At 33.9% G+C, this 24,391-nt stretch overlaps 4 protein-coding genes across 13 annotated transcripts; 3 read left to right on the top strand and 1 right to left on the bottom strand.

Moving 5' to 3' along the window:
* The first annotated feature begins 1,639 nt into the window (after positions 1-1,639).
* On the top strand, positions 1,640-10,923 carry LOC107433181 (sucrose nonfermenting 4-like protein). 6 transcript variants are annotated; one of them, XR_009634914.1, is made up of 16 exons: positions 1,818-2,165; positions 2,445-2,632; positions 2,781-2,868; positions 3,481-3,660; positions 4,111-4,245; positions 4,357-4,416; positions 4,741-4,830; positions 5,282-5,416; positions 6,200-6,344; positions 6,422-6,595; positions 6,762-6,825; positions 6,979-7,048; positions 7,518-7,632; positions 7,993-9,270; positions 10,664-10,728; positions 10,825-10,923. XR_009634914.1 is itself a non-coding variant. In XM_048464764.2 (14 exons), exons 2-14 carry the CDS (start codon positions 2,508-2,510, stop codon positions 8,082-8,084), a joined length of 1,473 nt encoding a protein of 490 aa, XP_048320721.2. In that variant the 5' UTR covers positions 1,640-1,758; positions 2,445-2,507; the 3' UTR covers positions 8,085-8,670. The 6 variants fall into 6 exon arrangements, 2 of the variants coding, with proteins under 2 accessions (XP_048320721.2, XP_048320722.2); XR_009634916.1 differs by having other exon boundaries at positions 10,816-10,923; XR_009634915.1 differs by having other exon boundaries at positions 7,993-9,274.
* Positions 9,134-11,286, top strand: LOC107433210 (uncharacterized). Of its 4 annotated transcripts, none has more exons than XM_048465558.2 (5): positions 9,134-9,270; positions 9,437-9,591; positions 10,664-10,728; positions 10,825-10,920; positions 11,092-11,286. In XM_048465558.2, the coding sequence occupies exons 1-5, from the start codon at positions 9,170-9,172 to the stop codon at positions 11,176-11,178; spliced, it is 504 nt and encodes a 167-aa protein (XP_048321515.1). In that variant the 5' UTR covers positions 9,134-9,169; the 3' UTR covers positions 11,179-11,286. The 4 variants fall into 4 exon arrangements, with proteins under 4 accessions (XP_048321515.1, XP_015899956.1, XP_048321514.1 ...); XM_016044470.4 differs by having other exon boundaries at positions 10,996-11,286; XM_048465557.2 differs by having other exon boundaries at positions 10,816-10,920.
* A 2,583-nt stretch (positions 11,287-13,869) lies between these two features.
* LOC125419235 (putative disease resistance RPP13-like protein 3) lies at positions 13,870-15,464 on the bottom strand. The gene has a single exon (XM_048464766.2). The coding sequence runs from the start codon at positions 15,439-15,441 to the stop codon at positions 14,074-14,076; it is 1,368 nt and encodes a 455-aa protein (XP_048320723.2). The 5' UTR covers positions 15,442-15,464; the 3' UTR covers positions 13,870-14,073.
* Positions 15,465-17,290: 1,826 nt separating this feature from the next.
* Positions 17,291-21,823, top strand: LOC112488968 (uncharacterized). Of its 2 annotated transcripts, XR_009634930.1 has the most exons (6): positions 17,291-18,739; positions 19,015-19,219; positions 20,066-20,132; positions 20,781-20,882; positions 21,005-21,078; positions 21,148-21,823. XR_009634930.1 is itself a non-coding variant. In XM_060812836.1 (5 exons), the coding sequence occupies exons 1-4, from the start codon at positions 18,712-18,714 to the stop codon at positions 20,877-20,879; spliced, it is 399 nt and encodes a 132-aa protein (XP_060668819.1). In that variant the 5' UTR covers positions 17,291-18,711; the 3' UTR covers positions 20,880-20,882; positions 21,005-21,141. The 2 variants fall into 2 exon arrangements, 1 of the variants encoding a protein (XP_060668819.1); XM_060812836.1 differs by lacking the exon at positions 21,148-21,823 and having other exon boundaries at positions 21,005-21,141.
* Positions 21,824-24,391: the final 2,568 nt, after the last annotated feature.

Raw genomic sequence — 24,391 nt, 5'->3', positions numbered from 1 at the left:
TATTAAAAAAAAAAAACAAGAAATAAAAGTTTCCAAAACATTTAATACGTACCAATAAAAAATATAAGGCTAATTTGAAAAACTCAAAGGTATTAAAATGTAATTAATATTTTTATAAATGTGTTTAATGTTTTTAGTTAAAAATATTTAAATAGTTTATTAGTTTATTATAAATCATATGTTAACACAAAAAAAATATAGCAATTATAATTCTGTTACTTAAAGTACGTAATCAATTAAAAACAGCCAAAGTTAAAATTTTGGAAATGGCTGATTAACCTTGTATTTTTCTTCATCTTTCTTCTACTTTATTTTTTATTTTTTTAATCATGGAAATCAATAATATCTTCTAACTATCAAACATCACGACACCTTTCGATAATATTATATCTTCTAATGATTTTAAGAGTCTTGTTCCTATCCATATGTTCCTATCCATATGGTTAAAACAACGTACCATGTTTTTTTCCTTGGTGGGGTTTTATGAAACTTGAAATTAAGAATACTAAGACATATAAACCATTAATATGAAGTTTAATCAATAAATTAAAATAGCAAGAATAAAAAATTGATGAGTTTAATAAGAAAAAGTAAGAGGAATATCATGTATGATATGTATTTTAGTCTTCACCAAGACATAACTAGTGAAGAAGCTAAAAGAGATTACAAAAAAAAAAAAAAAAAAAAAGAAATATTATATAGAACAAAAGTGATGAGAAAATTTCAAACATATATATATTTTTTCAATTATGATTTGGAGTCTTTGGGAATTGTTTTAAGACAAAACGGATTACGGATTTCATTATGCTTGAAACTCCAAGTTGTTTTATCATAAAGCAAAAAGGGGGTCAAAGCAATAGTACTTGAAAGTTACTTTTGAAATAGAATAGTTTGTATTTTATTGTTTGATTTCATATTGTAAAATTGTTCAATAATCTTTCCATGAAAAGTATATTAGTGGGTGATTCAAAAAAAAAAAAAAAAAAAGAAAAAAGAAAAAAGAAAAAAAGAAGAAGGTTATTTTTAAGGGTTTTATGCTAAAACTTAACTAAGAATATTCTCTAGTTAAGGGTTTTATGCTAAAATTTAACTAAGAATATTCTCTAGTAGAAAATTAGAAATATGTATATGTATATATTCATACATATAGGAATATCAAACTTGTATATATACTACAATTTCTATTTCAAGCTTTAAATTATCGTCAATTTTCCATAAAAAAAAAATTCTGTCAATTTTAAATAAGGCAACTATTGCACAAAATCAGAAATGTATGTTTAATTAAGAAATATATTTAAACTTTTGATTTTCTTTTATTTTTTTGTTGAGCCGTTAAAATTTTGAATTTAGAAAAACTAAACATATTAAAAGAAAGTATCAAGATATAATATTAATCGCAAATAACCAATTAAAAAACATAAAAAAATAAAAAAATAATTTCATTGAAAAACTTGATACAAGATAAATTCCGAACACAAATCAATAGTAATTAATATGTTTTAAACAGTTTTATCTTTATTTTTATTTGAATGAAAAATGAAAATTTAAAAGTTTTAAATTTACACATAATGGTAGACATTAAATACGTCTTTTTTTTTTTTTTTTTTCCCGTCCGGTTCTTCATTTCCGAGTTCCTCCTCCAATTCCCACGAATCCACCGCACGTGTTTCCGAGCTGCCAAACAGTTTCAACGATGTCTCACGCTCTCTGAAAACTTTTTTACCAGTTTTTGCTTTTTATTTTTCCCACAAAGTCGTGGTAAATTCTCAAGCGTCCAAAATATTATTTTTATTTTTATTTAATTTTTTTTACATCTAAAAAAAAAAGGCGGAGGAAGAAAAAAACACATCGTTTTATGATTTTTATTTTTATTTTTAACATCTTTATCAGAGCTTCTGTCTTTTAGGGTTCGAAATTAAAGATTCGATCGTATCGCACCCTCTCTCGATTTTCTCACCCACTTTTATTTTTATTTTAATTTTATTATTATTTTTTTTTGGGGGGAGATTAAGTTTATATGTAAAATTTTTCCGTAGGGTTTCGATAATATTTCGCTCTTTTTTATTATTATTATTATTATTTTTTTTCCCTATTCGCTAAGCGATTCTAAAATTCGAGGGCCTCATTGTTAGGGTTAGGGTTTTGTCCGTACGATTTGGGCTTGTGTAAGTAGTTTCCTTTTAGTCTATCAGTTTGTATTTTTAATTTGGAATAAATTCTTAGTTTTTATTATTATTTTGTTTTTGCTATTTTTGGTATTTCGTTTTAGCTTTACTAGGTTTTCTCGCATCGGATGAAAATGGAGTAATTTTTTTAATTTACTTGGGAGGGATTGTACGGGAAAATCATTATTCTGAATTTTTTTTTTCCTTAATGGAGATTTTGATTCACAGCGTAATTTGGTTGAATTTTTTTTTTTTTTATATATATTTTTTGCTTCATAGTAAACGGATAAGCGGGCATGCCGTGGAGAAATTGAGAAATTTTTCAAAATTTATCGGGGGCAAATGTTCGCTGCAGACATGGAATCTACGCGGGAAGTCGCTGGGGTTCCGAGCACAGTTCTAATTCCAATGCGGTTCGTATGGCCTTATGGGGGTAGAAGTGTATTTCTCAGTGGTTCTTTCACACGGTGAGAGTCTTAGTTCTCGGCCTTATATTTTAATTGCTAAGAGATTTTTTTGGATCAAATATTGTAATTTAGTTCAATTTGGTGTTTTCTTTTTGGATATTAATAAATGGTGTTTTTTTTTTTTTTTTTTTGTGTTTTTTCTGTGAAGGTGGTCTGAACTTGTGCCAATGACACCCGTTGAAGGTTGCCCCACTGTGTTTCAGGCTATTTACAGTGTAATGCCCGGATTCCACCAGGTTAGTTGGTGATACACTGAGTGCTATGCACTGTGGATTTGGTGATGGAATCTGCTTTTTCTGCATTCTGCGCATGGAGATTCATCAGTTAATCATACTTATTACTATAATTTTCAAGTGACAGATTAAGAAAGCCTTCATTTACATGTTTTATGCTTGTCAGTTACAAGTTCCTATCCTATATATTATGAACTAAGTATATGGCAATCTGCCATTTTTTGCTATATCTGCTAAAATATGGTTTCTATGAAAGGGGGTTTGAAATGCTGATTGAAGTTCCTTTGGTGTAAGAATTTTTATTGAAGTTACTAGTTACAAGTTACTGCAGATAATACACAGGTGTAGAGTATATAATTTGTACTAAAAGGTTATATTTAAATTGTTTTATTTATTTATTTATTTTAAAGAATGTTACTTGCGGTAATAAATACCTATGAACTATGTGTTAAAAGTTATTGAATGTGAAAATTTTGAAACAATACATGTTCACTCTTTTGCAATTGGAAATGCTTCTATTAGTCCCTTTGTTTTTTTTGGGTCATTGATACATGATATGTTTGGCTCTTATTATTGGATGCTTATATACATATTTGGATCATGCCTTGCATGCAGTACAAATTTTTTGTTGATGGAGAATGGAAACACGATGAGCACCAACCTTTCGTGACGGGAGAATATGGAATAGTGAACACAGTGCTCTTGGCAACAGCTAATTTCCTTCCTGGAAATGTAAGTCCAGGGATATCTTCTGGATCTAACATGGATGTGGATAATGAGGCCTTTCGGCGTTTGGTAAGAGTTGGTCATCTTGTTTAGTTGGCGTCATGGTTAGCTGGAAAGCTCTTCATCCTATATTAAGCTGTGCTTCCTTGAAAGTGTCTCTGATTTCAAGGATGCTAGTGTAATTTCATCTCTCCCAGATTAGGAACATGGATGCTCCTTAAGATTTATATCCACAGTTGGTCTCTGCATGTATTGAAGCTCATAGACCCACTCTTCTTCATTTTGTCACTGGATATATTTACTTTCTCTCCCTAGAAGTGCATGCTCTCAATCTCTATTCATATATCCCATATATATTATGTATATAATTTGTTGTACTGTAAATGCCTCAGAGTTTGCTGTTTCCTAGAACTTAATTAATGAACCTTTATGTTGTTGTTCTCCATTGTGTTGCTGTTTTTGCTTCTTGGTCTGTTCTTGAGTTACATATGTAAAACATGGTTCTGATTTATAATGCAGGTCCGTATTGCAGATGGAACTTTGACCGATGTGGTGCCGAGGTTATCAGAGGCTGATATACAGGGCTCTCGTCACCGTATCTCTGCTTTCTTGTCTTCACACACAGTATATGAACTACTCCCGGAGTCAGGCAAGGTTTGGATTCTTTACCATGGATAATCCTTTTTGTGGCCTACTTAATTTTTAGATCTAATGATCAGTGAAATAGTTCCACCATTTGAAAATTTAATAACATCTAGTGTACAGGTTGTTGCCCTGGATGTTGATTTACCTGTAAAGCAAGCATTTCATATACTGCATGAGCAGGTATCTATTTTTTCCTCCCAAGGTATATGGTTGAAGATGTTGAGTTGTCTTCTCTGCCTTCAAGCTGAGAAAAAGGAAACCTTGATTTATTTATTTTCAGTTTTTGGGAGTTGGGGGTTGGTGCAGTAATGACACCATAGTAGTTAATAGAACACAAATTTAATGGTTGAACCTTTTTGTTTTGGGAGCCTTGGGGTGTACAAGTATTCTATCCTACAAATAGATTTAGTATTGATCTTCTCATGTCAGTTTTCAGCTGTTGCATAATTGCTTGATAGATCAAGAGCTTCATATATATATTTCTCTAAGCCAAATTATTTCCAGGGAATCCCTTTAGCGCCACTTTGGGACTTCTGCAAGGGGCAGTTCGTTGGTGTTCTTAGCGTGTTGGATTTTATATTAATCTTAAGAGAGGTATATTCTGCTGCTAGAATCATTATCTTTTCAGCTGGTCAGGTTTCCCAAATGCTCATATGTCACTGTTATTTGTTCTTCGATAAATAGATGCTATGATGTCCATAATAGTAGAATTCCATTATTTGATTATTATGAATTTCACTACTTTTATTTTGTTGTTATTATTGCTATTATTATTTGCTTTGTTCTGCGAGTTATTTATTTGTTTTTTTTCTGAAAAGTGATTGAGCTTATTGGATGTTTCTGACATTTGAGATGCATGATTGGCCTAATTGATATTTAATTTGGTTGATGGCCATCTGTTTGTTGGATGGTTAGAGTAAGATAATATTTTTTATTTTTTATCTTATTTTATTATATTTTTTTTCGTGTATGTTTCATCTAATGTTCAGTTATGTTATCTGGTTATAATAATTTTGTAATGTATTTACTCATCTATTATTTTTAGCTTGGGAATCATGGATCTAATCTGACGGAAGAAGAGCTTGAAACACATACTATATCTGCTTGGAAAGAGGGAAAAGCATATCTTAATGGACAAATTGGTGGGCATGGAAGAGCATTGTCAAGACACCTCATCCATGTGAGAATCTTATTTGAATTTTTAGGTTTAATTGGGCAACTCTTTTTGGTATTGTGTTTCTGTAGTGCCTTTGAATGTCTGTGTACTTGTGTGGTCACATGTGCACATATTTCTAGTTGATCTGGTTTTCACTGTATCATCTTGGTATTCATGGTTCAGGCTAGAACTAAGTTACAGATTAGCCTTTTTGTCTTTGCAAATTTCATTTGGCAAGTACTATTGAAGGATGGAATGTGGAGAATAGAACTGACCAATTAACTCAGGGTGTTTGATAAAGGTAAAAACTAGTTGGAAATTAAGGATAATACCCATGGTTTAATCAAAAAAGGAAAGGATTTGTTACAATGCTTTCATAAGATTGTTCACTACTCAACCCTGCTATAGACTATTTTCTCATAAGTAGATCTACTATCAGATATTATTTTTATGCCTACAAATCTTGCAATAAGCAGTAGTACACCAGATGCATGGTGTCATTATATGCCAGGCAATTCAGCATTAATTTGAACTGTATTGCTACATTATCAGACAATCGTTTTATAACCTGACTAACAAAATGCTACAGAAAATGTTACTTTGCATACAAAACTAATTTATTATCTTATGTGAGACCAACTATTTGTTTGTACCTTTAAATCAATGGATGGATTAATAAACCTGCCCCTTAGTTTCTATGAATCGTTATCTCTAGGTTTCTGTCCACCCTCAAGAGGGTAGCATATTTATTGTAATAAGTTACCATGGATATTCTCATGTCCACAATCCAAGTTCTTTATTGTGTAGGCTGGGCCTCATGATAACTTGAAAGATGTTGCTTTGAAAATTTTGCAACATGAGGTGGCTACAGTTCCCATTATTTATTCAACCTCAGAAGATGGTTCTTTTCCGCAGCTGTTGCATCTTGCTTCACTTTCTGGAATACTTAAATGTAAGCTGTTAGCTGTGCCCTAAAAGAACTATTGATTGCTTGATAGTTGCTGCTGACTAACAGATGTTAATTTTCAGGTATTTGGAGGTACTTTAGGAACTGTTCTAGCTTATTGCCCATACTTCAACTACCAATATGTGAAATTCCTGTGGGAACATGGGTTCCAAAAATTGGAGAGTCAAATCGACAACCATTAGCAATGTTGAGACCTAGTGCTTCTCTTAGTTCAGCATTAAATTTGTTAGTTCAAGGTATGCTCATTTACATTGTAGTGGAGAGGGAGTGTCTTGTAAAGGTTTTGCAAAAACTACATAATTGGAGGAGCAAGTTTTTTGTCAAAGTTTTGTAAAGATGTGTCTTAGATCTAGTTTTTTAGTTTCCTATAACACTTATGTTATTGCATTTTTGCTTTTGCAGCTCAAGTAAGTTCAATACCTATAGTTGATGATAATGACTCTTTACTGGATATATATTGTCGGAGGTTAGTCTTAACTCCTTTAGGGTCTAACTTTTACATTGATTACTGATTGCATGACTCAAGTCCTCTAGAAATTGATATCTAGCTACTCTTCTTTAGGGTGATATTTATTGTTATTATTATGATTGTCTAATATTCTCTCCTTTTTCTGGACAGTGATATAACAGCTTTGGCTAAAGATAGAGTCTATACACACATTAATCTTAACGAAATGACTATACATCAGGTGACTACTCATACCTATTCTTTTTTTAAATAAGTTTTAAAGTCAGCTTCATTATGTTTCTTAAAGGAGAGAGATGTAAATTTAACTGCTGGTTGACTTCCATATTTTAAACTCTGAGGTTGTGTTTACTTTGAGAATCGGCCATAGTTTCAGTGGTTTACTTTCAAGAATAATTTAGGTGCATTTTCTCTTAAGTCTCTTTTCAAAGGATAAGATAGAGAGGTTTGAGGTTTGGGATGTCAAGGAGAATTTTGTACGTGAAGGTTTGTTGAGGAGAAAATTTTATGCTCTTGGGTGATGATGTCTAGAAGAAAACTACTGCTTCTGTATGCTAACCCCCCCTCAAGTAGGGGACAGACTTTTTTTTTTTTTTTTTTTTTCCCTTCTTCAAAGTGGTTGATATTGTTGGTTAGATTCATAATCAATGCCTTGTGTGTTTTTCTGACTCTTCATCTGTGTCTCTATCCAGGCACTGCAGTTGGGACAAGACTCGTATTCTCCTTATGAGATGAGAAGTCAGAGATGTCAGATGTGTTTGCGCTCTGATTCATTACAGAAAGTAATGGAGCGATTGGCGAATCCAGGTAATTTTAAGTTCCCATTCACTAGTTTTGGATGTAGTTGTCATTTATGATACAGATGCATCAATATATTCAAACAATGATGTTTGAAGGCTTTCTTAAGGTTTTTTTGGTACAATAGTTTGGAAATGGTACCTGAACTTTTATTAACTACTCTGCTTGGAGGCTGCAGCACAAGGCTATGGGATCTTGTTGATAATCATTTTCATTGCGTTGTTTGTATAGTTGGCTTAATGTATATCTTTAGGTGATGCTAATTTTCCAGTTACCAATATCTGGTAACTTTCTCTTTGTTGTTGTTACATCTCTATGTGGCTTCTCTTCAAAACCAAAATTCTTCATGTGTTGGACTTGGCATTTCAGGTGTCAGACGACTTGTCATTGTGGAAGCTGGAAGTAAGAGGGTCGAAGGCATTGTTTCAGTCAGTGACATTTTCAAGTTCTTGCTCAGTTAAGTATGAAGAGATGACCGAAAATCAGAAGGGCTCTCTGTCATCGGTGTTTGGACTCCCTCCACGTTTTCCAGGCACATCGTATTTACCCAACTGTTCATTATTAAATCCAAGTACTTACACACGGTGCTTTGGTCCTGTTTCATTGAAAATATACAATTGGATTGGTCTCTTTGCTTCATCGCCTGTATTTTTCTATTACTATATTTTTTTAGGAATTTAGGCTTAAAAGATAGAGAGGCCTGTAAATTGAGAGGATTTGATTCCCTCATGAAAATTTGTTGGGTCTTCCCCCATTCCCCATTTTTTTTTTTTTTTTCTCCCTTGTTCATGGATCGCATGAATGCTGCTGATGTAGATGCTTTGTTACCGGGTAGCAGGGACCTGTAATAGTGTTATTTTGTCACCATGGAAGGAAATTTGTGGAAAAAAAAAAAGAGAAAAAAAAATTAAGAATGGTTGTTGGAGAGGATGTTATTGTGGGGGCTGGGAAGGAATGCTGAACGATTAAAACTATTCTGTGCTATGCTCACTTGTTAACCTGTAATTTGGCTTTTTGGTGTATGAATGAAACTTCACTTGCACTTTATTTCTTGAAACAAAATTATTAATTTTTGGATATTATACCGTTTATCCAAAAAGCTATTATGGAAGCCAAATAATCGAACGGATCAAGTTAAAAAAAAAACCCTTTTATAGTCTCTAATACTATGGATGGTAAACAATGTCATATAATTTCCTTTATTTATGGGAATAAGACTGAAGGTGGAAATGAACAATAATAAGAATCAAAAGAATTTTATTTTATTATTATAGTTTAACTTTTGCGAATGAGATTGATTATACTTAAAATTATTAATATAAGAAAATATTAAAGCAAGTAAAGTCGAATTTGTAACAATGTGTTTATTTATTTTTTTGGGCTTATTGAGACTCTAGTAATTAGTCCGTTTGGTGAATTGATCCTACTCTCGTACGACGTCGTTGCCGTCCATGTTATATCAGCTCCAGTGGATTGGATACAAACACCAGAAATTTCAAACTGGGTCTCCCACAATTTACGCACAGAGAGAGAGAGAGAGAGAGAGATGAAGGACGAGGAGTTGAGCGAAGAAGAAAAGAAGGCTTTGAGAGGCAGCAAATTCGCACCCCTTCCCTCTCTACCCTCATCTTCTCGTTCCCAACCCAGGTAGGTAAAAACCCAAATTTCCCTTTTCTTCTTCTTCGCCTTCCTCCTCCTCCTCCAGACTGATTCTTATTTGCTTTTTCCTTTTTGTTTTTAAAATTTCTAGGGTTAATTTCCTAGTTATATAATTTTAGTAGTTTAAAATTTAACAATAGAAGAAACCAATTAGGTTGGCTCACCCAGGTGGACCTTTGACGACGAACAAGGCAGCGGCTTTAGCCAAATTCCTCGAAAGAAAACTTCAGGAACCCAATGGATTGGCCTCCTTAAATCCAGATCTCATCGAACTTGCTGTTAATAATGCTAAAAACACTGTCTTTTCCAGTATTTCCTCACCCTTCCCTCTTCTATTCTACTTCAATCTTTTACATTCTTTGAAAAAAAAAAAAAAAAAGTTCTGTGATTATTATTATTATTTTTAATGGCATGTATCAGTTGAATTAATTAGAAACTGGATTTTGGGTTTATTGTTTGTATCTTATTCTCTTATAGGTTCTAGCAATTTTAAGTTCCTGGATTTGTATCTTGAGATTGTTAATATTCTATAGACCTGCCATTGAGTTCACATCCAGGGGCATGAGATTATATAATCCAGGGATATGAGATTATATTAATGCTATTTTTTTTTTAAAATATTTTAAGTTTTATGCAGTGGTGCCATGGAACAGTATAATGAAATAACACTATGGACAACCATGTAGTAGTAGTAGTAGTAGCACTCAGAAACTATGGAGTACTTTAGATGTCTAGGTAGTTTTTAGCATCAGAATTATATTTATTCTTCTTCTAAAGTTATTTTATCATCCCAGATATTGAAGCTTGATGGATTTTATTCGTCATAGTAGATTGTAGAAAAACATTTATATTTGCCTATTTCCTGCAAAAGTGAAGGTGTTAAATAAAGCTTTCATGATCATTATAAGGTCAGCAGCTAATATTTTGGTTCTTATATATATATATATATATGTATGTATGTATTTATATCAATATATACCTATTGGAGATTTTATGCTTTTAAAGTAAGATTTGAGAAATGTTTCGGGTGTTGACGGTTCAAAATTGGATGAGAAATATAGGAGTTTGATACTAAAGAACTTTAAAGTCATAGTTGAGGTATGCTAAGGTGTCTGAATGCTTTAGGGCTATGTAAGATGATCAATATGGCCTGCCATACCTGGTTTTGGTTTTATTATTACTATCACTTTAAAAAAGAGGAGGCTATTAAGCACCATTTTGACAGAAATTGTTTTCATTCTCTCAACTCATGCTTATCATGTCAAAATAAATGGTGTGATTTTTTGTCAAGATTTATACATGATTTTAGATAAATAGCCAAACCCATCACGGCATCATTGTTATTATTATTATTATTATTATTATTATTATTTTCAATCAGGCGGCACTTCAGATTCTGGAAGAAATATTAGACATGTAAATTCCTTTGGTGACTCTGAGCCTGAGGTGCGTTTTTTCTTCATCCTCGTAAATTGGAACCTGATCATTAACTGTTGAAGTATTTCTCAGTATTTCAATTCTCAAATGGTTAAGAACGCGCAGGAATCTTCTGAAGAAGGAAAGGCGGAAAGTTCTAAGCCAAAAAAACGTAAGAAAAAGAAGAAGAAACATGAAAAGAAGAAAAACAAAAAGCAGAAGGTATGCTCAATTATTGGTCATTTTTGTTTGAATTTGCAATCTCGTCTGCCACTAAGAATTCTGTTATGCTTGCAGACCATGGAGGACCATGGGTCTGCTGTGATGAAAAAACCCAAAAAAACGAAGTCGAAACTGTGATGGAGGCTAAGATTGCAATTCATTGGATTGTAGGTGAAAAAAATTAAGTGGGCTCCTTTGACAGGTGTGAGGAATCTCCGTAGCCAGAGGAATGGATATTGCGAGTTGTTTCATAACTGAGCTTTCCCTTCCATTTCTAACATGGGAAAGTGGAGAACTTACTTCCCTCGATGGTATATTATGTTTCACATTTCAATTAGATTTTTGTGTAGATTTCATCGCAAATTATATTAAGCGTATCAAACTATGTTATGTAAGAGAAAAGATAATTTGAAAATGGCGGTCCACTTATTAAAAAAACTCAACTTTAATTAATTTGAACATAAAGCAATACATAATGGACATACAAAATGTGCAAAAGAATGAGTATACATGAGAGATCATGCACATGTAATAAATATGGAGTTCCCAAGTTAGAGCATTTCCAACGGATTTTTTATCCGTCCTATAATTTTTATTTTATAAAGCTAAGCTGCATGCCCTAACCAATTCTTCATTTTATTTATTTTAATATAAAGAGTGAGTTTGCCAGTAGAAGTTTGCTTTGTATTGAACATTATATATTTTAATTTAATGTTGAGTAAATTCCAATGCCGCTATCATATTAATAAATAATTGAGAGGAAAATTCAAATAAAAAAAGGGAAATTAACATAGCAGTAAAATTTTATAGAAAAAATAGAAACAAAGAGCAAGAGAAAAATATAGAGTATTATTGCAAAATCTTTTAAAATTTCAAAAATGCTTTTCAGTTTTTATCATTAAAAAGATGTTCTTTATTTTGAAAAGCCTCTGGTACATACACAAAGATTAGTTGGTATAGAAATTTATGGTTTATTTATGAATTAAATTTAGATGTTCATTCGTCTAGTTTTTCCAATTTCGGGGATTCATTTTTCTGTTAGTGTTTGATTTATTTGAGAACATAAGTAAACGAAGAAAATAAAAGGAGAGCTTCTAAGTTTAATTTAAAAACATTTCTTGGTAAATCTAAATTTTAGTAATTATAGATTTTTTTTTTAAAATTTTATTTTGATATTGGGATTATAGGTGGGGATGGGGGATTCTAGAACTTTGGACCAAAATACATTATATAATGAATCACATTTAAAATGAGCGTATGCTTATAAAAAATTAACATTACATGCAACAATAATTATTATAGAATGAACATTATTTATATACATAATTATTATTTCCAATACAACATAAAACACAATAAAATATATATATATATATATATATATATAAAGAGAGAGAAAAATGCCGTCAAGTCCAAGTGGAACCACTGAGCACTAAGATATTATGACTTTGCATCCGGCTTTGATGTTTAATCCTCTGATCCGTAGTGAGAGACAGTGGTATACCTCTACCAGTCTCAGGTGAGTCAAACTCCAGAGCTGACGTGGCAGATTTCTCAAATAAGGACATCTTTTGATGATCAAACGCTGAAGGTTTGGCATTGCATTCATCTCCATTTCCCACCGTTGAAGTCCAAAATGAATCATTTGAAATACTTCGAATTGCGGAAATTCACCCGCCATGACAGAAAGCATTCCTAAATTATCTGGAATTCGAGGATCATTGATCTTTGGAATCCTTAAATTGGGAAGCTTTCCAAGAATCTTAAAGTGGTCAGAGTCCAAGGGACATTCGATAATGGTTTTCTTGGTGAGTACTGATGGGAACAAATACAAAGCTTGCCCAAATCTGAGATTGCCCAATTTCAAGGTTTTTAGGTTCTGGGAATTATTAGAACCCTGCAGGCTTGCCAATATTTTTGAGAGCTCAGAATATTGGCGATAATCTCCACTTAAATGGAGTTTCCTTCGATTTGGGAATAATGAAGATTTTGTGAAGAGAAGCTCAGTCGTCGGACCAACAAACAGATTGGAAAGGACTTGAAGATTGCTTAAAGCGTGATCATCATCATCCCCTAATAATTTCGTTGTCCAAGACCAAGGATTCGACAATTCCATTCGCTCAGTTACATTCAAATGTCTTAATTGCTTCATCATCCATATACTCTTTGGCAAAGGCTTCTCAACAATACCTCTTATGTGAATTATTTCTAGATACAAAAGCTTGCATATGGATGATGGAATTGATTTTATAACTACGGGGTCATCATCACTGGATGATATGCCAAGGTATCTTAGAAAGATTAGCTCTTTTATTCCATTAGGAATAATAGAGCTACTGATGGAACATTTCTCAACAGACAACACACGGATAAACCTAAAGTTTTTCAAAATCCATTTCAAGTACTTCACACTATTACACCACTCTATTAGATGAAATGACAACACAGACCGAACAGATAACGAATCCAAAATGGCTAAGAAAGTGCTATGAGAAATGTTACCTTGAAAGGTGTTAGAGTTTGTGACCCGAATTCTTGTTGATCCGATCCGAAAAGCTCGCGGTGCGACCCATTTGGTGAAACTAAATTTTGGAGAAAAATTTGGGGCTCTGTGGTGGAAGCGGAGGTCTCGGGCCGATAGGCCCGAGACTGTAGCCCACCACTGAGCCCGACGGGGGTGCTGGGGCAGCGCCCCCGCGGTATGGACCTGTTCAATTTTAGGGTTTCTTCTGTACTATATATATATCTGTATTTTTGTTCGGCCGTCATTGGGGTTTTTTAGGGTATCTCGAAATTTGGCTCACCTTGTACAAATCTTTCGATATTGGATTTGCTTCTCCCTGCCCGTGGTTTTTCCCGTCAAGGGTTTCCACGTTAATTGTGTGTTTGTTCTTCGATTCCTTTGTTTCTGTTGCCATTTGTTTTTCTCCCAATTTCGTAACAAAAGGAAAGTCTTCGAGCCTTGATGGTGGTATTATTAGATGATGATGATGAGGAAAGAAGATCAGCATCCGCATGAACCTCAAAAAGTTTCTCCTCCATGCTCACATTTATACAAAAGTCTCTTAGCAGGTCACGACACGTCTTCACTCCTCCATCACTTCGTCTTCTTGCTATTTGGATCAGACTTCGATCGATTAGCTCCGCCAGGTACTACTCTGCAATACCCATATCTTCCTCCAGCTTTCTGTTGATGCCATTTCGAACAGGTATAAATCCCTCGGCAATCCAGAGGTGAGTTAAATGCCTGACAGGGATTTCAAAATCTTCGGGGAAGACGCCAACATATAAAAAACATAATTTCAATTTACGCGGCAACTGGTTGTAGCTTAGAGCAAGGATATCAAAGCAAGTGTTTCGATCCTCAAAGAGGAAGCGACTCTCATTACCCACAAAACTGGACCATATTTGGTGTGTTTTGTCTTTGTTTGCTAGAATACCTCCTAATACCACAATAGAAAGTGGTAACCCTTTGCAACTTTCGGCAAGTTGTCTCCCAAGACTTTCTAGATAAGAGGGACATTTTTCTCCTCGAAACACTTTTTTACAAAAGAGTTCCCAACTTGCTTCCTCGTCAAGAAATGGCAAGAAATAAGGAGTTGGGCTAGCATGAGTAGCAACAGCTTTTTCCCGACTAGTGATTAGTAGTCTGCTTCCATTTGACTCATCAGGAAAAGCTGCTTTTATCTCATCCCAAACTTCAGGTTTCCACACATTATCCATGACAACAAAATACCTTCTTCCTTTCAGGTTGTCACGTAATTTGTGCTTAAGTTCTTTATCAGATTTTTTGAATATTTCATCCGATAATGACATAAAACACTTCATCATATCAAGAAGCAATCTATGGGTTTTGTATTGTTGAGATACAATAACCCATGCACAACAATCAAAGTGATTCTTGATACGAGAATTGTTATAAATTTTTCTTGCAAGCGTGGTCTTTCCCACACCACCCATGCCAATGATGGAAGTTACCTCAAGCTGTAAGCTCCCATCAGTAAGTTGATGCACCAATGTTGTTGTGTCATTGTCGAAGCCCACCATATCGACTTCCTCGACATCTCTCCGGCACTGCACAGGCAATCGTTCTTCGTCCTCACCCAAATGAGAAAGAGATCCAGCTTCTATGCCAAATCTTGATTTATTAGCATAAATGTTGTCGATCTTGTTCTTGATTCTCGTTGTCTCGCTTGCAACATCATGAAGCATGGTTGCATGACCAAATGAGTGGAATAATTTCTGCAGCAGGTTCCTCCTTCGTTGCTTTATGACCTGGGCCATGTACATGCTTATAACATCCTCAGCCTCAAAGGTAGCATCTCTGATTTGGCTGATCACCTCCTTCGCCGTGTAATCCTCGTTCTGTTTCCCTTCAGAATCTTTGAGAAAGGAAATCATAAAGCCAAGATCATCCTTGAGCAAATCGACTTGCTCTTTCACTCCAAGAAACAAATTTGCCTCATAGATGAGCAAATTTTTTAGGTTCTCCAACACAAAACTAACAACAATGTCACTCATTTTAATTTGTTTTATATTTCTTTCTCGGCTAATTGCGTATTTTCACAAGAGATTTTGCAAGCATATATACATAAGAAGAAATATACTTGTCTAACGGAACAGGGTTTTGGATATTATGACTTTACAATTAAGTTGTTCTTTTCTTTCCTTGTTTATTGGTTTTGGAATGCATAGAGATACTTAACCTGTCTGAAGGGAAATACTTTAGAAAAAGAAAACAAAATTCTGATTCCCGTTTTTAATTAATACATATTAATTCAAAACTTGAAACTTTTGTTTTGCATTTCATACTTGCGGTTCATCATGAGAGAATCTAATAGTAATAGAAAAAGTAGTATTAGCCCTTTACGCGATACCCTTTAGGAGAATGTATAACTTTGCTCTCCGTACAAGAATAGTATACATAAGTAAATCTGTTTATCACATTCGAAAGCCAGTTGAATTATAAGTAATAGTCATTTCTTCTTTTTCTTTTTCCTTTTTTTTTTTTTTGGGGGTAAAAAGTGATCTAATTATCTTTTATGGATTTGGATTTTGTTTTTTTTTTTTTTAAATATTTGTCTATGTATGTTTTCTCAACACTTCAAATATATTTGAACACATGCTTAAATTGAATTTATTTATTTTTTTAATAAAATAACTTGATCTTCTTCATTGGATTGACAATCCATAATTGAAATTTAAAGTCAAACATAAAACAAGCATAGCATACTATCCTAATTCGTTTTCTATATTTCTTTGGCAAACTTACTTTTATACCCCTAAATTAATCAATGTGCCCCCATAATGTTTCCCTTCTAATATGTTTAATTCAGTATTTTAATAAATATGACTTTGTATATATATATATATATATATATATATATATATCCCATTAAAAATTAATTAACTTAACTAATTCTTCTAGTTTTATTTTAGTTTAAGATTACAAATAAAAAGATATTACTAGCTTTTTAAAAATTTATCTAATTTAAACTGTTCACATAATTTGTTCGCTTGGTAAGATAGTTTCTAATTGTACAAAACATATATAATAACTAATTCATCATTTAAGTTTTTTAGGATGATAAATTACTACACAAAATTATTTATTTTGTATAAATTTGATGTAATTTTAAATATCTTTGTTTATATTATAATTAATTTAATTTATAGTTTTATTATATACAATGATTCCCCTTCCTGATTTAAAGTTTTTATTATATCATTTGGTATTATTATATTATTTTATTGAAAATATTTTAAAAATGAAAATCAACATGAAAATACATCCAAAATAAATGTTGATTTGTTTATTAATTGATTTATAAATCTTTTTTTTTTTTTTTGGAAAACATACTGTATAAATCTTATCAATAATTATTTTTGTGTTCTCTCGTTTATATTAATAGTTTTATTTTTTTTTAAAAAAAAAATTAGCCAACGGTGCCCTTCTGTAAAATATTCCTGGGTCCCCCAAATTGAGAGCGATGGTGCACAGGTCATATTATTGAAAAAGGATTATGTTTGAAATGGCGTCGATTGAAAAAAATTATAAAATGCTTTACTTTCCCTTTTTTGGGTTATGGAAATTCATTTTAATATTTTCCCCCTTTGTTTAATCACTCTTTTTAATCCTATAAATCAATTTTATAATGAAAAAAAATCCTAAATCACTGTTATAATTGCATAAACTATTATTATAAAATAAAAATATCACATCATCCAATATATATATATATATATATATAGGGAAAGACTATCATCAGCTCTGTCCTCATCCTTTTATATGCGGTCCAAAAACGTGTTTTAATTTCCTGCCCTTTGATTAAAGCCAACGGCTCACATTATACTTCAAAATTTCCTGCCAAAAATGCTCTCTCACTTGACCCACAGCCCTCCCTTCCTCTTCCTGTTGTGCTTCCACTGTTCCAGCAGCCACAAAAAATCCACCTCTTTCCCTTTCTCTTTCGCCAAGTCTACTTTTCATATTTTCCTTCCATGGGTCTTTTTTAAAAAAAAAAAGAATTTTTTTTAGTTCAAAATTTTACTATATTCTTGCTATACAACAAACAGAGCAATAACCTCCCATCTACATAAACTTGGTCACAACCGTCTTTATCTTTTTTTTGGGTTTTCTATGTTTTGGTCCCAAATGACAAAAGTCAGGAAGAAAACCTAACAATTTTCAGCCATGAAAACCCATCAAGCAGAAAAAGATTTATTCCTTTTCTTTGCTTTACTTTCAAAAAGTTGTTTATCAAAATTTAATTTTTCTTGTAAAATCCAGGATAACAAAGCTTGGGTGAACGACAATGGTTGTCGCTGTTTAAAAGGTTGTTTAGGAAAGGACCTGGTTTAAAAAAATTGTTTAATTGTTTAATTTTACCTTAAAAATGTAGAGGATAAGAGGAAGGGAAGGATGAACGATGGTGGTCTGGGCTGAACAGCGGCGTTGTTGGATGATAGGGGATGCAAATCTTGTCAAATCCAAGAGAATAGGAAGCTAAGGTGAAGCTTGGTTATTAATTTTGTAAAATACACCGAGACTTTCAGGTGGATTTTTTGTGGCTGCTGGAACGGTGGAGAAGAGGAAGGAAAGGGAATGGAAGACTGTGGGCACCTGCGAGAGTATTTTTGGGAGGAAATTTTTGAGCCGTTGTTTTTATTCTAAAGGCATAGAATAAACACGCATTTTTAGACAGCATATAAAAGGATCTAGACGGACCTGATAATAGCCTCTCCCTATATATATATATATATATAGAGGGGAGTTTAGAATAGGGATCGACCGCACAGAAGCCCATGCGGACCAAAAACATGCTTATTTTGCTGGCCGTTGGATTGAAATTGGTGGTCCAGATTAGATTGCCATTTCCCTCCCATTCCTTTCCTTTCCCACCCATCTTCTGTCCTGTTCGATGCCTATCTCCCACTGTGTTCGAGCAAGTAGCCATCCCATTCCCTTCCTTTCCTACCTATCCAGCCAGAAGTAGGGACTGTTCGACAGCCAGAGCCACCGCCGTTCAGCCCATATCGACGTCCCAGACCATCCAAAACCCATGGCCTAGGCCACCGCTCACAGAGACTCTTTGTCTTTTTGATCTTTCTCCTTGACGAGCAGCAGCGATGGCATTACGGCTAGGATTTTTAAATACCTTATTCGAATTTTTTTTTTCAATTTTTTTTTTTTTTGGGTTTTGATCGATCTTATTCATTATCTTTGTATATTGATTTATTTATTTTTGTTATTCTGTGTCATGAATATAGGTTTCTGAATTTGTATTTAAGATGTACCATCAGAGACACCATCGACAAGGTTCTCATTCTCCGATTTGGCTGTGCTTTTGATTCTATTTGTCTCCTTCTCGACGATGGATTCTGGATATTATTTCTTCTTTTTTTTTTTTTTTTCATCTACGGTTTAATCTTTTTTCTCTCTCATTTGTTTCATTGTATTTTTTTTCTCTTTAAACCATCAGATCTTAAAAACCCTCCATTAAGGCCCATCTTTTCACTTCGCAAATTACTTTTTGATGCTGAACATCATTGGATTTGAATTGAACTGATTTTTATGTAATATATGTGTAACAGCTCAGACCACCCATATGCGATATTGTCCGCTTTGGGCCGGGCCCGCACAGTTTTGCTCTTCCCGACCCCAGAACAACGGTGGGTCACAGGAAAAGGCCTCGCAAGGGAAAGGTATCCACACCCACTTATATGGCATGCTTCGTTCTCCTTTCCAACCGATGTGGGATGTTACAATCATTTTAGTTCGTTGCCGAAAGTTCAAGAAGTATTTCTTCCCTTTTTCCTCTCTATCTTGTATTGCTTCTTATCTGTCATGGTATTAATTCCACATTTATTGTATAATGCTCTGTATACTGTATTGGACGTGTAGTTATTATTTATGCACTGATTTACTGTTCTTTGAAGTGCTGTAAGTTTGTGGAAACAAATTGTAGTAACGTGGGAGGAATAAGGGGATGTTTATAGAAGTGTGTTTTCAGTGCAGGAAATCTTTGGTTAGTCCTACCCTTAGGGGAGGTGCTGCCGGATTTTCCGTTGGAAGGTTCGGTGGTATTTCCCTGGGATCAGAGCTTGTCTAGGGTTCCGGGGAGGAATTCTGGACGGGTCCCGACAGTTGGTATCAGAGCCAGACCCGGATCAATGTGCCAGTGAGGACGCTGGGCCCCAAGGGGAGAGGATTGTAACATCCCACATCGGTTGGAAAAGGGGAACGAAGCATGCCATATAAGTGGGTGTGGATACCTTTCCCTTGCGAGGCCTTTTCCTATGACCCACCGTTGTTCTGGGGTCGGGAAGAGCAAAACCGTGGGGGCTCAGCCCAAAGCGGACAATATAGCTTGCGGGTGGTTTGGGCTGTTACAATATGTGACTGCAAATGGGACCATATGCATTTTGCACTCCTTTATTGATGTTTTTGCACATTATAGATGAATTGAGTGGATAAAAGTTGTGACTTTGCATTTTAAAGAAATAGAATCTGTCTCTTTTTTTGGATGGGCTTTGGGGGAAAGGAGAATCTTTTTCAATTTTTAGATATATTAAGTAGCATCCCGCAACTGAGATCTTGAGAGAATAGTGGTTCACATTGGACTGTTGTTTTGTTGTCACGCAGGACTGCAGATCACACTAAATGGGTTGGCGCATTTCACCAAAAGCAGGACTTCATTGATGTTGTGGAGGTAAATGGCATATGGTTCTTATAAATTAAACAATGAATGAACTGGCACTCTCATAAGAATTTTTTTTTTCTGATAAACCATTTGACTTTCTTAGTATAACTATTTTAACTTTCTTCAAATACAACACTAGTTACAAGTTATGGGTGTTTTTGATGCCATATAAATATGAGGACACATAATTTCCTGAATTGAAATTAGATGCCTATTTCTAATTTCTATTAGCAGCCACGTTTCTTGTAGTTGTTGGCCATGTCATATCATGGTCTTGCTACATGCTCTGTATATGTCTTAGTGGTAATCCATTTCTATTAGCAGTCAGGCTTTTAGAAAACATTCATAAACTATATATAAAATTTTAGCTCAATTAGTATGTTGGATTAGACAAAATTTGCTTGTACAAGCAAAATATGTGTTTCAATATGATCTGTATCTAAGTGACAAAAGCCTGGTAATTTCAGGATACATCAAAGTATATATAAGGTTCTTTGCTATAGTTTTCTTTACTTTTAACCATTTCATATGATTGTTTTAGATTCTATGTTTTTTCTTACTTTGTGATTCTAAGAATTTCTTCTTGCTCTTTCATATATGTGCTTCTAGATATATGTATGATGGGTCTTAGATGAAGTTTCTTTGCACTTTCTGCAGGCAATATTTAAGGGAGCAATGACAAGGAAGCTGATAGTGAATTGCTTTCTGCCCCCAGAAAGAATACCTAAATATCAGTTATTACATGAGGATGTCTGAGAGGTAATTCCCTCTAAGATAGATAAAATTCTTGCTAGTACATACTTTTTATTCTTCATTATTTGCGCTAAGATATTTTGCCAATAGATTCTTTTGTTAATATCTTTTTCTTCTTTTGTGGACAGTCCTTTGGGCATGAGCATCAGGCATTTGTTACTTGAGCAAGTAGTTTTATGTAAGAGCCTCATGGCCTTCCAAGGTATTAAATTTTCTTCAGTCATTTGATTTATATGCAAGCATTGCATAAATCCCTTGGTTTTGGGTGTAGGTATGAAGACTTTAAGAGGAACTTTCTCAATTACGATGTTAATTTTTGCTTGCCATTGTTAAGGAATGGTCTCTCGCATATGATAAACTGGAGTATATGGTACTTTAGGGTTAAAAACTTAGGAATGTGTAATAAAAAAAAAAAGCTTGGTAACATGTTATAACTTTGCAAGTGACTCATCTCAGAATACGGTTTCAGGCAAGTGAATTCTTTTAATTGATTTTGCACTCTGTTTTCCTTTTTCCTTTTTTCTTTTTTCTTTTTTCTTTTTTCTTTGTTTTTTAATATGTATATATAATAGACACTTATAGGTCAATTTTGTGGTGATTGATTGAGGTTTATCATGCATGATGCAATTTAATATAACTCGTGTTTAACTTTGATTTTTGCTCCAGTCCTTGGTAAAGATGAAGGTGAAGCTGGAAGGGGACTCTCCAGCTTATAAATCTAGTGTATAAAAATATAACAATTTAAGCACTCAACAAACCATTGGGGCATCAATCAGAGGATGTACCTATTAAATGATGAAATTGATCTGGATATTAGCTTTAGCTGACAAGTTGTGTAAGAATTATACATGAATGAGTATTCTTATGTTAATGTTTGATGTTCCAAATCTATTTTGGATGAACTCTATTCCAAAATTTAAATATAATATAACATGCTGTCACATTTAGTACCGTAATTTTTTTTCCCTTTCACTTCTGTTATATTTTTTAGAACAATGTAATCCACAACAAATTGGCATATTATAATTCGCATGTAATGTGAGTAATCAGAATCAGAGTTCCCAACAACATCCCTTCTATTTTACTTACCTGCGAATAATCAGAATCAGAGTTCCCAACAATATCCCTTCTTTAAAAAATAAATAAATAATTTTTATTATATATTTATCCTTATGGTGGTCTACTAAATTTTACTTAAGCAATCATAAAGATACAATTTAAATCTATAGACCTCACAGCAGCTATATCCTGCTCTTCATGTGTCACACCATAACGTTGTATGACATTTTCAGATGTAATACCATCAAGAAGAAGACAATCATGGGCATGTGTAAAGATCTCCACCTCTTGACACCGTATCATACACCAAACAAGTTATTCAACTTCAATCATTTTTCGAAGAAGAAAAAGAAATGAAGAACAAAAATGTAGCCTTTGAAATATACTTTTGGGTTAACTTTAGTAACCCTATTCATTTTATTTATTGTTATGGACTCCAATACTGCTTCAATTCCTGCACTGAATACAAAAATGGTCAGAGCCAAAATTTGAGGTTGTGTAAAACATATTCGAGTATGTTCCTTATTGATGTCATAAAATCCCACCTTAATAGAAGCAGTAACATCAGCAACAGCCTAAAGGCCTCATGAACATTTTCTGTTGATGGTTCTTATGAGCATTGTTTCTGTTTTAAACAGTATAGTGGAAATATAAGCTAAATAGAATCTTACATCAGGGCACCAAATGTCCAAGAAAGATTATAATATTGAAAACTTGAAGAGTAACTTGTAATATTCGATTACTCATTATTGATCCAATCCTAGTTTACAATATGGGTTCCAAATACAGGTAATGAACACCCTAAAATACAAGTTGTGTAGTCTTATACCATGAAGTAGAATTTATCAAGTTCAAAACAATGTAGTGAGAACTGCACATTAATTTGATAAAACATAAATTTAAAAGGAAAAATAAAGAAAAGTTACCGGGGAATCCAGCATAAAATGCCGCCTTCCTACATTCAGTTGCTCTCTGCAAACCAGGTGTTGAAACTGTGCCAACAACGTCGTCTCCTACTTCACCTGTATTCAAATTTGTTTTTCTCTATCACTGCTTGCATTGATAAGCTTCAATATATAAGTGCAAAATTATAAAAACTATAGCTTCACACTAACCAAACTTCTAGAAAAGCATAATCTCCAAGCAGCAGAACCAATCTTCGTTCTAAACATTTATTATTGAAAATTGTAGAAAATTTTAAATAAAGTTGATCAAAGGTATCCAACCTTCAAAATAGCAGCAAGCAAATCATCAGGAAGTGTGTCCTTGAAACCACCCCTAATTTGATTTGGAAATGGCAGTACGGTATGCACTGTCCTTGCCATGATTTTTGCAGCGAATTATTGGAGATAATGAAAGACAAAAGCTTCCATTAAAAAAAAAAAAAAGAAGAAAAGAAAAGAAAAGAAAAGAGAGTTGCTATTAAATTATCTAAAATTAGTAAATCAATAACGTGCGCTACAATCACAACATCCTCTCCAAAAGAAATCTCCTTCTGGTATCCAGCACTATTTCCTCTGATACTGTATATAAATTGGACTAAACATACAGAGAGAGTAGCAGAATTCTGGGTTCCTGGTTGAACATCCTTCGAATCCATATCAACAAGTGCGATGGTTGTGAACTTAGAAAGCTAGGGTGCTAGTTCAGATAGCAGTATAGTACCAAAAATTCACAAATTACACAGAATCAAGCAAAATAGCAAAAAGGAAACCCTAAGAAAAAGAAGGGGGGGGGGGGGGGGGGGGAGGGGGGGGCGCATACGACGTCGTCGAGAAGGAGACAAATAGAATAGGAAGCACAACCAAATCAGAGGACGAGAACCTTGTCGACGGTGTCTCTGATGGTGCATCTTACATACAAATTCAAAAACCTATCTTCATGATAGAGAATCTCAAAAATAAATAAATCAATAGATAGAAAAAGAATAAGATCGATCAAAACCTAAAAAATAATAAAAAATAAAAAATTGAATGAAAAATATGAATAATGTATTTAAAAACCCTAGCCCTAACATAATCGCTATCGTTCCTTGAGGAAAAAGATCAAAAAGAGAAAGATGGTCTCTCTGAGAGGTGGCCTGGGCAGTGGGTTTCGGACGAACATTGGCCTGAACGGTGGCTCTTTCTGGCCATGGGTTTTGGGTGGTCTAGGATGTCGATATGGGCCGAACAGCGGTGGCTCTGGCTATCGAACGGTCCTTACTTCTGGCTGGAAAGATGAGAGATGGGAGGGAGAGGAAGGGAATGGGATGGCTGCTTGCTCGAACACGGTGGGAAATGGGCATCGAACACGGCCGGAGATGGGTGGGAAAGGAAAGGAATGGGAGGGAAATGGCAATCTAATCTGGACCATCAATTTCAATCCAACGGTCAGCAAAATAAGCATGTTTTTGGTCCGCATGATTTCTGTGCGATGAGTCCCTATTCTAGACTCACTATATATATATATATAAA

The sequence above is a fragment of the Ziziphus jujuba genome, chromosome 11 (genome assembly GCF_031755915.1).
Source record: "Ziziphus jujuba cultivar Dongzao chromosome 11, ASM3175591v1".
Classification (NCBI taxonomy): Eukaryota; Viridiplantae; Streptophyta; class Magnoliopsida; order Rosales; family Rhamnaceae; genus Ziziphus; species Ziziphus jujuba.
The sequence above is the reverse complement of the archived record's forward strand: the minus strand, read 5'-3'. Positions and strand labels throughout refer to the sequence as shown.

What these genes read in the sequence shown, in the direction of transcription:
- LOC107433181 (XM_048464764.2), top strand. Translation starts at nt 2,508, where the DNA reads ATGTTCGCTGCAGACATGGAATCTACGCGGGAAGTCGCTGGGGTTCCG. An exon ending in ATGAGGCCTTTCGGCGTTTG is followed by an intron (nt 3,661 to 4,110) that starts GTAAGAGTTGGT and finishes TTTATAATGCAG; the next exon opens with GTCCGTATTGCAGATGGAAC. An exon ending in ACGAAATGACTATACATCAG is followed by an intron (nt 7,049 to 7,517) that starts GTGACTACTCAT and finishes GTCTCTATCCAG; the next exon opens with GCACTGCAGTTGGGACAAGA.
- LOC107433210 (XM_048465557.2), top strand. Translation starts at nt 9,170, where the DNA reads ATGAAGGACGAGGAGTTGAGCGAAGAAGAAAAGAAGGCTTTGAGAGGC. An exon ending in TCTTCTCGTTCCCAACCCAG is followed by an intron (nt 9,271 to 9,436) that starts GTAGGTAAAAAC and finishes GAAACCAATTAG; the next exon opens with GTTGGCTCACCCAGGTGGAC. An exon ending in TTGGTGACTCTGAGCCTGAG is followed by an intron (nt 10,729 to 10,815) that starts GTGCGTTTTTTC and finishes CAAATGGTTAAG; the next exon opens with AACGCGCAGGAATCTTCTGA.
- LOC112488968 (XM_060812836.1), top strand. Translation starts at nt 18,712, where the DNA reads ATGTACCATCAGAGACACCATCGACAAG. An exon ending in TCAGAGACACCATCGACAAG is followed by an intron (nt 18,740 to 19,014) that starts GTTCTCATTCTC and finishes TATGTGTAACAG; the next exon opens with CTCAGACCACCCATATGCGA. An exon ending in CGTTGCCGAAAGTTCAAGAA is followed by an intron (nt 19,220 to 20,065) that starts GTATTTCTTCCC and finishes GTTGTCACGCAG; the next exon opens with GACTGCAGATCACACTAAAT.
- LOC125419235 (XM_048464766.2), bottom strand. Translation starts at nt 15,441, where the DNA reads ATGAGTGACATTGTTGTTAGTTTTGTGTTGGAGAACCTAAAAAATTTG.